The sequence below is a fragment of the Equus quagga genome, chromosome 20 (assembly GCF_021613505.1).
Source record: "Equus quagga isolate Etosha38 chromosome 20, UCLA_HA_Equagga_1.0, whole genome shotgun sequence".
Lineage (NCBI taxonomy): Eukaryota > Metazoa > Chordata > Mammalia > Perissodactyla > Equidae > Equus > Equus quagga.
Window position 1 is genome coordinate 40,928,174 of NC_060286.1, and position 13,108 is coordinate 40,941,281.

A 13,108-nucleotide genomic window follows, 5' to 3' on the forward strand; every position below is an offset into this window, starting at 1 on the left:
ATACAGAGGATTAGCGGACTCCTTCCTCAGCCCTCTCCTCTGTGGAATTCCTCCCACACTGCCGGGCCCCCCAGGGCTCCTGCCCTGCTTCTTCTGCCCAGGGGTAGAGTTCTCTCAGAGGGTTAGCCTCTGCCTTGCCACACAGTGTCCACAAATGGGATCTCTTTCAGGACAAAGTGGCCAGAGAAAACAGGAAAAAACAGCTTGGATTTCGCCCTTCCTGTTTTGACAATACAGACCCCTTCCCCCAGTCCTTCTAGTCAGATTCTTCCCCTCTGGGCTTCAGGTACGTGCGCTGCATGGCAGAGCAGTGCAGTTCTGCTCTCGGGGCTGGCCCTGGGGCAGGGCCGGCAGAGCTGGAAGATTTCTCACTAACTACTGCCTGGCTTACAGGGGCCCATTTTCTCGTTCCTTTGGCCAGAATGATGGATTTATTTCAGAATCTTTTCTGTCCATGCCCACTGTGTAATTCCTGAATTGTCAGCCTGTGGGTCAACATTGGGAGTTAAAAGACAAACAAAAAAACAAACCCCAAAACCAAAAACCCCCATAACTAGAAACCCCACCAACCTAGAACCTCACCCGCCATACTGGTCCTTCTTCAAATTTTGACTTCTCTCCCCAACCCCCCAGCTAATGTTTACTTTTCAGAGTCTTCAGCTAGTTGCTTCTTGAAGTTTTCCCAGAGCTTTTAGTTGTAATTTGTGGGACAGAGTGAGAGGCCACAGTGGGTTTACTCCATTTTAGGTTAAAACTAGATTTTGTTAATTTTTAGAATTCAGTCTTTTTTTTCTCTCTAGTATGTTTTGAGTAATTTCAATTGCTATGTCTTCTAATTCACTAATGTTTTCTTTTGTAATGTCTCATCTGATGTTAATCCCATGTCATGTACTCTCATGTCAATGTTGGGCATTTCATCTCTGGAAGTGCATTGGGGTCTCATCCGTCCTCCGTGTCTCTCCTTACCTAAGTAAATGTCCCCTCTACCTTCTTAAACAAATGCTCTTAGTTAGAATAACTCTTGTCATGCCCTGGCCTGTCATCTGTGTCACTTCTGGGTTTGGAGACCAGAATCTGGGTGATGCAGTTAGTCCTTGTTTCCAGGCTCTTTCTGTGGACAGACCTAGGAGATGTTTTTGTTGTTAAGAAAAAATACATTGTTGTTTATACTGATTTTTCCAATTCAAATTTAGGATTACAGAATTTTTATTTAACTTCTTTGTTTTATATATTTTGATCTCTTATATACTGAAGATTTTTATTTCTATCTGCCGTAACATGATTTTTTTTTTGGTATATATTGACACGAGCAACATAATGACTGAAAACAATTTGAGATTTCTCACAGTTCTTTTGTCCACAATGTATATCCAATTAGGATCTACAGTCAAATCACTGTTTTTCTGCTCATAGTGTATATTCAACTAAGAATCTACCATTAAATTACTGAGCTTTAGGGGCCGGCCTGGTGGCACAGCAGTTAAGTGTGCACGTTCCACTTCTCGGCGGGCAGGGGTTTGCTGGTTCGGATCCCAGGTGTGGACGTGGCACCGCTTGACACACCATGCTGTGGTAGGCGTCCCACTTATAAAGTAGAGGAAGATGGGCACAGATGTGAGCTCAGGGCCAGTCTTCCTCAGCAAAAAGAGGAGGACTGGCGGTAGTTAGCTCAGGGCTAATCTTCCTCAAAGAAAAAAAATTACTGAGCTTTAATGTCTCTTAAAATAAATCTTATTTGTGTGGTTAAGCTACCAGCTCAATACATGCTTAGTTTCCTTTGCTTAATTTTGCTTTCACATTTTAGAGACTGCTTTTTAAGGTTTTTTTTTGCATAATGTTATAAAATACGCACATGTTTCTAGGGAAGAGATTGGAAAACTACAGCCCGTGGGCCCAACCTGGCCTACAGCCTGTTTTTGTGCGGCCCCTGAGTAAGAATGGTTTTATGTTTTTAAATGACTGTTAACATACGCACGTGCATGTGCACACAGAAGAATGTGCAACAGTGACTACGTGTGGCCCACAAACCCTAAAACATTTCCTGTCTGGCCCTTCACAGAAATCCTCCAAGTTCTGCCTCCAGCCCTGTCTCCTCCCTCTGTGCTCTCCCTTCCTCCAATGGCAGTCTTATTTATTTACTTATTTCGTTTCTGGTTTATCTTTCTGCTGCTTTTAAATATAAGCACACATAGATATATATTCATATCACCTCTTCTATTTCCTTGGCACGCTTTTTTTCTCCCACCCTGCTTTTTTCATTGAACAGAATATGCTGGAGCTCACCCCAGAGCGGGCAGGGAGATAGCCTCCTTCTTTTTTTTTTGCTGAGGAAGAGTGGCGCTGAGCTAACATCCGTGCCCATCTTCTTCTACTTTATATGTGGGACACCTGCCACAGCATGGCTTGTTAAGTGGTGCCGTGTCCGGGATCTGAACCGGCGAACCCTGGGCCACCGAAGCAGAATGTGCGAACTTAACTGCCGCGCCACGGGGCCAGCCCCAGGCCTCGTTCTTTTTCACAGCTACATACCCTTTCAGAGTGTGCACGTGCTGAAGTTCCTTTAACTGGTCCCTTCTTGATGTACATTTGGGTTATTTCCAGTTTTTTATTTTTCCAGGTAGTGCCACTTTCAGTGGTGGTGTACTTAGATTGTTTTGGGATTTCTCCAGTGTCACTTTGGGATCAGTTCCTACAAGTGGGGTTGCTGGGTCCTGCATTCTGCTGGATGACAGGCAGATGGTATTTACTCAGTGTTACCCAGAGTCTCTCTCCAGGGACGGAACCACTCTCCTTCCTGTGAGCTGTGTGTACTGTAACTAGTGCCCCACAGCCACCTAACGGAGTGTGCTGTCCAACTTGGGGATTTTGCTAATTTGATAGGTAAGAAATGGTATCTCTGTGTAATTTAAATTTGTGTTCCTTTTGTCATGAGCAAGATCAGAGAACCAATTACATTTCCTTTTTCATGAACTCTCTCTTCACTTCTCTTGCCCATTTTTCTGTAGAGCTCTTGGTCTTTTTCGTATAGTTTTAGAAACTCTATATTAGGGATGGTAACCTTTTCCTCTAATATAAGTGCAAATATATCTCCCATTTGCCTTCTTTACTTTCCTTATTTATTTACTTGGTTTTTATGCCATGCAATAGTTTTTAGAATTATTGTTATTATTTTCACACAGTCAGGTTTACCTGTCTTTTCTCTTGTTGCTCGTAGCCTTGGAATTGTAGCTGGGAAAGCTTCCTCCAGTCCCACGTTGTAGAAAAATCCAATCATGTTTTCTTTTTTTTAATGTACATTCTGATCTTTTTTGAATTTATCAACAGAGCACTTTTGGAGGATGCTGTGCCATGTGATTGGCTACTTGCGTGAACTTTACCATAGAAAGGGGCCCCCCACTCACCCCCCAGTTGGCTTCCTGCAGAGAGTCCTCGCATCTTCGTATTTGAAGAGGCCAATATGATTACTTCCGGGGAGAAGGAATTGAAATCTGGGGAGAAAGGGCATGTCCGAGGACCCACAGCTCCATCCTGGGGACTCCAGCTCTGGCTGGCCTATGAAGAGAAGGTGTCTGAGCACCTGCTGTGTGTCGGCCGCTCGGCCGGGCACATCTCCTTCGCTGGCTCCCAAGCCGTAGTCCGTTATTATCCTGACCTTACAGGTGTGGAGACTGAAGCACAGAGAGGCCACTTGCTTGCCCAGGGCCCTGCAGACAGTAATGGGCCGTCAGGCTCAGAGACCAGGTGTCTGCCTGAGAGCCCGAGCCCTCCCACTGGGGAGGGAGAGGCCCCGCCAGCCTCTGGACGTCCAGCGACCGTGTGGCATTGAGCACGATGTGGCATTGAGAACTGCCTCTCTGCGCTTCCCGCCACCCCTCCGTGGTCTTCCTGCCACCCCGCCGTGGTCTCGCACCTCCTTGGCAGATGAGGTTTCCTTGGTCTCCATGTCCAGGGCCACAGGAGGTCCCGTGGGTGAATGTCCCCTCCCAGTGGCTCCCTGCTACAGCCGTCGGCAGCAGCTCCAAGGCACAAACACCCTCAGCTGCAAGTGCCTGGATGTGGCTGGGGGCCAGAGGCCTCGAGGTCACTACTTTTCAAGTTGTCATTTTGTTCATGCATCCATTTGTTTATCCAGCCGTTAATTCAGCACGCCTTCCTGGTACCTGCAGTGTGCAGACCCAGTGCTGGCCAAGGGTGACCCAGAAATGTGCCAGACGTCTGTCCCCAGGTGCTCGCAGTCCTGTGGGGGAGGCAGGTGGCCGAGGCAGGTGGCTGAGGGCACAGCCAGAGCGGTGTCTCCCCTCTCCTTTCCTTCAGGTCAGGGCGCAGAGGCCTGGCAGATGCTGGGTGGGGGAGCTGCTGCACCCCGGTCCTCCTCCTTCTGAGGTCCAGCAGTGCTCAGAGGCGCAGGGGCTTGCTTGTTGTCCAGTCCAAGCTCTTCGTGGTGGTGACTCAACACCCAGGCCCGGAGAGGGAAGGGACTCCCCCGGGCACACAGTAAAGTCAGCAGCCAGGCCAGGACTGGGCCCTCGCCCACACCCCCACCCCGCGTGCTTTGGAAGTGGCAGGGCCCCAAGGAAGGAAAGCTGTGCCTTCAGATGACTCACAAGCAGCCCACTTACCCGGGTTTGTCTGGCGGGCCGAGCCGTTGGCAGGTTTTAGGGACATCAGGTGATTTTCGTCATACCTGGATGTGTCATGATCGCGTTGTCTGCTCTCCCAAAGCCGTAGACCTTCGGCCAAGGATCTGCTCACCCGACAGAGGCCTCGGCTGCCAGAAGAGTCTGGGCGAGGCTCCCTTCCGGATTCAGCTAGTTAGGCCCGCGTAGCGCCGTCCCCCGCCCCTGGGATGGGACGCGCCAGCTGTCGGGGTAATTAAGTTTGCCATAAAACCCACCAGTTAGACACACAAACGGCTCCTCTGCTCTTTCCTGGCCCGAGCAGTTGTGAAGGCAAGTAAATCACGCTCGGCGGCGATCACTTCAAAGGTCAGCCTTCCACTTAGAGCCGCGTTATTGGCAGGGATCGCCCATAACATGGCTTGTTTCCCCGCCATTCGATTTTATGACGCCCTAATGAGTTGGGCCATTTCCATCCATCCTCAGGAAACGTATAGCACAACAGCTTTCGTGCTCCTGGAGAAGTTTGTCTTGGGGGGCAGGTGGTGTGTGGGTGGGGCATACAGGGAGCTGTGCCCCGAACCCCCGGCCCTTTGCTTCTCTCTGGGCCTTCTGCCGCCCCCTGGGAGAAGCTGCCTCCACAGTGGTCATGAGATAATTTGTGTGAAACCCCTGGCCAGTGGCTGGCACTTCACGGGCACTCAATGAGTGGCAGGGAGGGACCCCCTCCTCCTCCATCCTCTCCTGGGTCAGGCACTTCCTGAACCCCCTTGGGGACCGAGGTGCTGCTGCTGGAGAAGGGCCGTCGTGCAGAGGCCTGCACCTGCTCACGCTCCTGTGGGGAGCACGGAAGTGCCCGGCACATGTGGGCGCCCACCAATGGCCATTCTTTACAGGCTGTTAGAGCTCCAGGACTGCGGTGGGCCCCTCACCACCGGGGAGGAGAGGCACCTCGGTACACAGGCCACATCCAGGGACACGAGGTGGCCGGACTACTCCTCTCTTGGCATTTGCTGTCTCCGACGTCTCTGATTCCCTGCTCCGCACCTGAACTTGGGGATGGAGAGGGCTTCAGGAATGGGGGAAGGAAGGCCGTCAGGCTCCTCGTGGCCCAGGTGAATGGGGGTCTGGGGGGCTGGAGGGGAGTGTGGTTCAAGCGAGGGGAGACTGAAATGATGCTGGGGCTGGGAGGTGGGGGTGGGTCTGAGCCATGAAGAGACTGCTCCAGAGCCATGATGGTGGGGCGCTGTTCCCTCCCCTCCCCGCCTCCCCACCAAAATGGATTCCAGACGCCGTCTTGGGATGGCGCTGCTCTGCTGAGCAGATGTTGGGGACTGTGATGGTGTGCCACGCCGCGTCCCAGGCCCTCGACTGCTGCCCCAGCCCCGACCTGGGCAGGCTGGAGCATCTTGTCAGCAGCACAGCCTCCATGCCCCTCATGGCTGGGGGCAGGGAGCTTTCCTCTCGGTCCACACTCTGTGAGACTCAGCACTACGCTGGGAGGGCAGAGTGGGCATGTGGAATCCTGGCGCCCGGAGGGAGGGAGGCAGGCAGCCCCACGCGCCCTGGGGAGCAGCTACCTAGGCTGGCCGGGGAGGGGTAGCCCGTCTCCCTGCCCTGTGTTCAGAGGCCTGTGGCCTTCCCTCTCTTTCTGCCCCTGGACCACTCCTCCGGCTTCAGGGGGCCCTGCTGGAAATTGCTCTAGCTGGGGGCTGCTTCTGAAGAGGCTCAGAGAAGAGCAGTCGTTTGTTGCCTACCTCCCTCAGGAATTTGTCCCCACGTTTAGTGAGGCAGGAATTGGCCAGCAGGAGACTGGCACGTGGACCCCAGGGACGCAGCTGGGGCAGGAAGAGGCTCCACCACAGCCTGGCTGTGTGACTTTCAGCAAATCCCTGCATCTCTCTGAGGCTCAGTGTTCCTCATCTGGAGAATGGGTCCCCACATACCACCCATCTAAGTTGGATTTATGGAGTGCTTCATTTAATGTGAACTTGACTTATATACATTTGAAAGAGGATGATAGAAAACATGTCTGCAACATTTGGAAGGTTGTGACCTCCAGTTTTTAAAAAATTTGTTAAGACAGCTCATTTCACAGGTGACAGGCTGAGGTCCCAGAGAACCGTGCTTGTGCTCTGGCCACATGGTGGCGCCCTGGGAGCTGGTAAGCAGGCTGGCCGGGCGCTGGGCCCTGCCTGCCGTTGCTCGATATTGCAGCTCAAAGTCGTGTTGTCCGTGAGTTTGTTTTTTTATATGTATTTTGGAGATTAACCCCTTGTCAGATGTATGATTTGCAAATACCTTCTCCCAGTTGGTGGGTTGTCTTTTCGTTTTGTTCCTGGTTTCCTTTGCCTTGCAGAAGCTCTTTAGTCTGATGTAGTCCCATTTGTTTATTTTTTCTTCTGTTTCCCTTGCCCGAGGAGACATGGTGTTCAAAAAGATCCTTCGAAGACCGATGTTAAAGAGTGTACTACTGGGGGCTGGCTCCATGGCCGAGTGATTAAGTTCACGTGCTCCGCTGCAGCGGCCCAGGGTTCGGATCCTGGGTGCAGACATGGCACCACTCGTCAGGCCACGTTGAGGCGGCGTCCCACAACCCACAACTAGAAGTACCTGCAACTAAGATATACAACTATGTACGGGGGGGTGTTTGGGAGATAAAGCAGAAAAAAAAGAAAAGATTAGCAACAGTTGTTAGCCCAGGTGCCAATCTTTTAAAAAAAAAAAAAAAAAAGAGTGGACTGCCTATATTTTCTTCTAGGAGTTTTATTGTTTCAGGTCTTACATTCAAGTCTTTGATCCATTTTGAGTTAAGTTTTGTGTATGGCGTGAGATAATGGTCCACTTTCATTCTTTTGCACGTGGCTGTCCAGTTTTCCCAACACCATTTATCAAAGAGACTGTCTTTTTCTCCATTGTATGTTCTTGGCACCTTTGTCAAAGATTAGCTGTCCGTAGATGTGTGGTTTTGTTTCTGGGCTTTCAGTTCTGTTCCGTTGATCTGTGTGCCTATTTGTCTGCCAGGACCATGCGGTTTTGATCACTATAGCTTTATAGTACATTTTGAAGTCAGAGATTGTGATGCCTCCAGCTTTGTTCTTTTTTCTCAGGGTTGCTTTGGCTGTTTGAGGTCTTTTCTTCTTCCACATAAATGTTAGGATTCTTCGTTCTATTTCCGTGAAGAATGTCATTGGGATTCTGATTGGGATTGTGCTGAATCTGTAGATTGCTTTAGGTAATATGGATGTTTTGACATATTTATTTTTCCAACCCATGAGCATGGAATCTCTTTCCATGAGTTTGTTAAGTGGAGATACTTGTTAGTCCTGGCCCTGGGACCCCCCCTACCCAAACCAGTTGTTTTAGAATGGAAGGTGAGTGTGATAAAATGCTCTAAAGAGCGCGGAACAACTGCTTGATACTTAATCATGTTACTATATGAGACAGGAAGCAATGGAATATTGGCAGTGATGCTAAGAAATAAAAAGTGTCTTTAAAGCTGACCTACGTGCTGTGGTTCTGGCTTTATGGTCTCCAAGAACACCTGCTCCCTGTGATAGGATTACTGCTCCAGGGACAATAGGCTGGGACTTTATGAGCTGTGAATTATATGAGGTCTTCAGAAGCAAGACCCTCTTCACAAAGTATGGCCACAGTATTGATAGGCATCCCTGAGACCCTTTGCCTGCTCTTGACTAGCTGTGGGCCCTTCCCAAAGCTCACTTTCATGGTCACCAGCTGCTCTCTTGGGGACCAGGCTGACTGCGGGGATCATCACGCTGCCCTGGGCCCCCGCGCTGGTGGATGTAGGGTGGGTGGGGCGGGGGAGGACTCTTCATAGGGAGCTATCAGGCGAGGCTGTGGGAGGTATCACAGAGCAGGTCCCCAGGGAGACAGACATTTGCCTGGCGGGGAGGGAGGGCCCCAAGTTCTCCCTGCCCCGTGCCCCAGCTCCACAGCTCAGGCTGCTCAGCCTGGGGGTGCGTTGCCCAGCACGGTCCTCGTTAAACTCTCCTGCCCTCTGGGTGCTTGGCAGCCCTCCCTGTGGGTGCCTGCCCCGAACTCCTGGGGCCCACCAGCATGACAGGTGTCCACTCTTGCAGGTGGTGAGAAGCTACAAGGCAACCATCCAGCAGACCTTGGACATCCTCTTCCTCCAGGAGGGCTCCGAGTTTCTGAGCAGCACAGATGTTTCGAGCCGGGACTCCGCCGACCGCACCATTATCGCCTGGGATTTCCGGAGCTCCGCCAAAATCTCCAACCAGATTTTCCATGTGAGACAGCCTGTTTGGCATTGCTTTCAGGTTCAGCCCCGGATATGTCCGCGTAGCCCTCGGCTATCTGGGTCCCAGGTCACTTCCTGCGGGAGATGGTTCAGCAGGCAGGCTCTGGGGAGAAGATTGTCTGCCTGAAACCTTGAGGTGGGGGAAGGCAAAGCGTAGGGCCAGGCCTGCCCAGAGAACCTCCCACAGGCTCCCAGATCACAGCCACTCCCTAACTGTCCTCCTGCTCGTCTGCCCAGCGCAGCCACCTCAGGGTTAGGGTCTGGAGGGGGAGGCCAGTCCAGATTGACAGGAAGATGGCTGCACAACCCAAGACACCCCTCCCCTCTGTGCCACGCTAGCCAGCTGGCGGGTTTCTGCCCTCCCTTGCCCAGTGGCTTTGCCTGGGCTGTGGCTCCGGAGTTCCAGCAGGGACTCCGAAGTTAGACCACCTGCATTACAATCCTGGACTCACCACTGACACGCTGGGGGCCCTGGGCCCATTGCTTAGCCTCTTTGAGTCTCATTTTCCTCTTAGAAAATTAGGATAAGAATATTACTTGCCTCATAGAACGGTTTTGAGAATTAAAAGAGATAATGCTTATAAAAAAAGGGTCTAGCACAGTGCCAGGCACAGAGTGCTCCGTGAATGCCTTTCCTGTCATCACCTCTGTCATCATCACCACTGTCATCACCACCACCATCATCATCACCTCCATTATTTTCAGCATTGCTATCACTACCACCACCCTCCTCACCACCGCCATCATCATTTTCACCATCACCACCCCATCACCATTACCGCCACCGCACCACCATCACCACCGCTCTTATCACCACCATCACCAGCACTGCTATCATATCGCCACCATCATTTTCAGAATCACCATCACTACCGCCACCCTCCTCACCACCATCGTTCATGATCACCGTCACTAGCACGAGCACCATCATCGCCATCACCATCCCCGTCACTACCATCGTCATCTTTTAAGATTTCCAATCAGCCATGGCTATTCTCTCCCACCCGCAATGTAAAACTATCTGTCAGGTGTACATATACAGCTTCTCCCGCTCCCTGCTTTTCCCTTGTTCTCAGTGGGTTCAAAGTGATCCTGCGCCAACCTGCCTCTGGACCTTCACTTCAGGGTTCTAGTGCAACTGCCTGGGAAGGCCAGGCCCCTGGAGGGGCGCAGGAGCGTGTCTGGCCACCAGGGCGTCCTGCCGCCACAGCCCCTGCAGAGACCAGGGCAAGCGAGCGAGGTGGAGGAAGGCGTGGCGCGCCCGAGCCGGCGGCCCTCCTGGATCACAGCTCCTCACTCGCTGTGCGGGGAGGAGGTGCTCTGCCGGGCAGTGTCCCTCTGGGGAGCTCCTCACGGGGCCACCGTGGCCTCCATGCTTCCAATGGGCACATTCGTCTGCTGCCGTGGTTCCCGCTGCTCCCCACGCTGCCCTCTGCATTGGGGCTCATTTAGCGAGTGTGGCTTAAGGACGATACTTAGAACATGGGAGCACAGGTGCAGGTGAGAGGGGTTGGGGGTCTGTGTGACCGAGCCTATCAGACGGGGAGATTTCGCTGCCTGTGTTTTGAGCACTTTATTCAGGCATTCATCTTCTCCCGTGGCCGTTCACCGCCTCCCTTGCTGTGTGTTTTGCTATGTGGGACCCTGGGCTGGGCTGGGGCTGCCCCAAGGGCTCACGGTGGAGGTGGGGATGTGGGCGTGGGGATTCATTTTCTATTGCTCTGTAACAAGTGGCTGCACACTTGGTGGCTTAAACCAACAGAAATTTATCCTCTCACAGTCTGGAGGCCAGAAGTTTGTGGTCAGTGTCACTGGCTGAAATCAATGCGTTGGCAGGCTGTGCTCCCTCTGGAGGCTCTGGCGGAGTCTGTCTCTTGCTCCTTCCAGCTTCTGGTGGCTGCTGGGGATTCTCGGCTTGTGGCTGCATCACTCTAGTCTTCACACCGACATCCTCCCGCCACTCCCTGCTCCTTCACAGCCCCCTCCTGAGTGTCTGCTCTCCCCCGCCCCCCTTTTATAAGGATACCTGCGAGTGCACCTAGGGCAGCAATGCAGGAGAATCTCCCCGTCTCAAGATCCTTAATTTAATTATATCTACCTTCTTGATCTTTGGAGGGGCCATATAGGGTCCCAGGTTCCCAGGGACAGGGGACATTCACAGGTCCCAGGAGTTAGGACATGGATATACTTGGGGGGACATTTTTCAGTCCACCACAAGGGCCGTGACCAAGGAGTGCAGGAGGCCTCTAGAAACTGGAAAAGACAAGGGGACGGATTCCCCGCAGGGCCCCGAGAAGGAGCCAGCTCCGCTGGCACCTGGTTCCATCCCAGTGAGACGCACTTCAGTCTCTGCCCCCAGAACTGTGAGCTAACCATTGTGCGTTGTTTTAAGTCACTAAGAATTGTGGCAGTCTGTTGCAGCAGCCGTAGGAAACTCATACAGACCCCTCGGCTGAGGTCCGGGAGGAGGGCTCGACGCCCCGAGCAGAGTGCTGGGTGGCGTGTCTGCCGGCCCACCGGGAGCCTTCTCCATCCTCTTTGTGGCCCTGTTTCCCAGGAGAGATACACCTGCCCCAGCCTCACCTTGCACCCGCGGGAGCCTGTGTTCCTGGCGCAGACCAATGGCAACTACCTGGCCCTCTTCTCCGCCGTGTGGCCCTACCGGATGAGCAGAAGGCGGCGCTACGAAGGGCACAAGGTACCCTGTCCCTGTCCCCCAGCTGGAAAGCTGAGCTCTGGCCCCAGAGCCTCCTGCTGGACAATGCCAGCAATGGACTTGGGGCCCAGAGTGTGCGGGCCCTCTGTCCAGGCAGATTCTGTTTCCTGTTTCCCAGTTGACCATATGCTCTGTGGCCTGGTGTCCACTCAAGGCCCTGGGCCACACCTGGCCCTACCCCAGGCCCCAGCCGCTGGTGGGAAAAATTTCCCCTCACTGGTTGGCTCATATGGACAGGTCAGAGTGATGGGGGGAATGGCAGGACAGAACGGGGGTGGGGGCCATTTCTACGTCAATCCCCTTTCCCCACTGAGGCCTGCCTCACTGGGACAGAGGGGCCCTGGGGACTCAGTGACCATCAGCGAGGCCAGACACCGACAGCCATGCTGGTGCTGTTCCATCGTCATCCCGCTAAACTAGCCTTGTGCACCAGGGTCCACACCGGGACCCCAGCCTCACGGGAGGAGCTCAGGCTTTGGCTTGGGGCTGCTGGGTGTGAAGCCAGCTCTGCTCCCTGCCTGCTCTGGGCCTCAGCCTGCTCCTCTGTAGGGTGGGCGTAATAACGCCCTCACAGGGACAGGCTGGAGGAAGAGGTGGGACTGCGTGGGGGCCGCTGTGGCCTGCTCACCCTCGGTGTCGCCCTCTGCAGGTGGAAGGCTACTCGGTGGGCTGCGAGTGTTCCCCGGACGGGGACCTGCTGGTGACGGGCAGCGCTGACGGCCGGGCCCTGCTGTACAGCTTCCGCACTGCCAGCCGAGCGCGGATACTGCCCGGGCATGCCCAGGCCTGTGTCGGCACCACATTCCACCCTGTGCTGCCCTCCGTCCTCGCCACCTGCTCCTGGGAGGGCGATGTTAAGATCTGGCACTGAGCCTCCGAGTGTGGAACCTTCCAGACGCCAGCAGGGTCCCAGGCTCCCCTTCTTCTGTGGGGTGGGTTGTGTAAGCACTGAGGTTGGCTTCGAGGTTGGCTGCCTCCACCCCCCTGTAAGCCTCAGTTTCCTCATCTGTAAAATGGGGGCAAAGTCCGTTTGTCTCAGGGTCATGAGGACCACATTAGTGAAGGCACCTGGCAGGTTGCTGGTGACGCTCAATAAATGTGAGTGTTTTGCTATTTCTTAGGTTATTTCAGCGGCAGATACGTTTTGGCAGCTTCGTCTTGCAGGCCCACAGGAGCTCTGACACAAAGAGGATGGTGGGGGCTTGAGATGGGGTCAGCCTGGCTCTGCTGGGCCTGATGAGGGAGTGCCCAGGGCAGATGGAGGCTCTGGGGAACTGTGGGTCTGAGGTCTGCCCTCAGGAGCTCCGTGCTGGAGCATGGCAGGCCCTGCTGCTCACAGGGCGCAGGCCCCTCGAGCTGTGCACACACAGCGTGGCCAGCTGGGCCCCTGGGTCTGCCCAAGCCCTGGGGCCCTCTAGGCTCCCTCTTGCCCACTGCCTGTTGGTGTGCATGCTGCCCACGCGAGTGTGTCTGCCCTGGGTGAAGCAGCAA

The 13,108-nt window shown here is 53.7% G+C and overlaps 1 protein-coding gene across 5 annotated transcripts in view; it reads left to right on the forward strand.

The window, feature by feature from the left end:
- The window catches only part of WDR25 (WD repeat domain 25), a 137,770-nt gene extending 124,662 nt beyond the window's left edge, over positions 1-13,108 (forward strand). For 4 of the 5 annotated variants that reach the window (XM_046647409.1, XM_046647410.1, XM_046647412.1 and 1 more), the window contains exons 5-8: positions 5,513-5,731; positions 8,720-8,890; positions 11,459-11,599; positions 12,267-13,108. In XM_046647409.1, coding sequence (XP_046503365.1) covers positions 5,513-5,731; positions 8,720-8,890; positions 11,459-11,599; positions 12,267-12,488 — 753 coding nt within the window. In that variant the 3' untranslated portion in view covers positions 12,489-13,108. The remainder of the gene's footprint in view (positions 1-5,512; positions 5,732-8,719; positions 8,891-11,458; positions 11,600-12,266) is intronic. The other variant, XM_046647413.1, reaches the window with a different exon arrangement.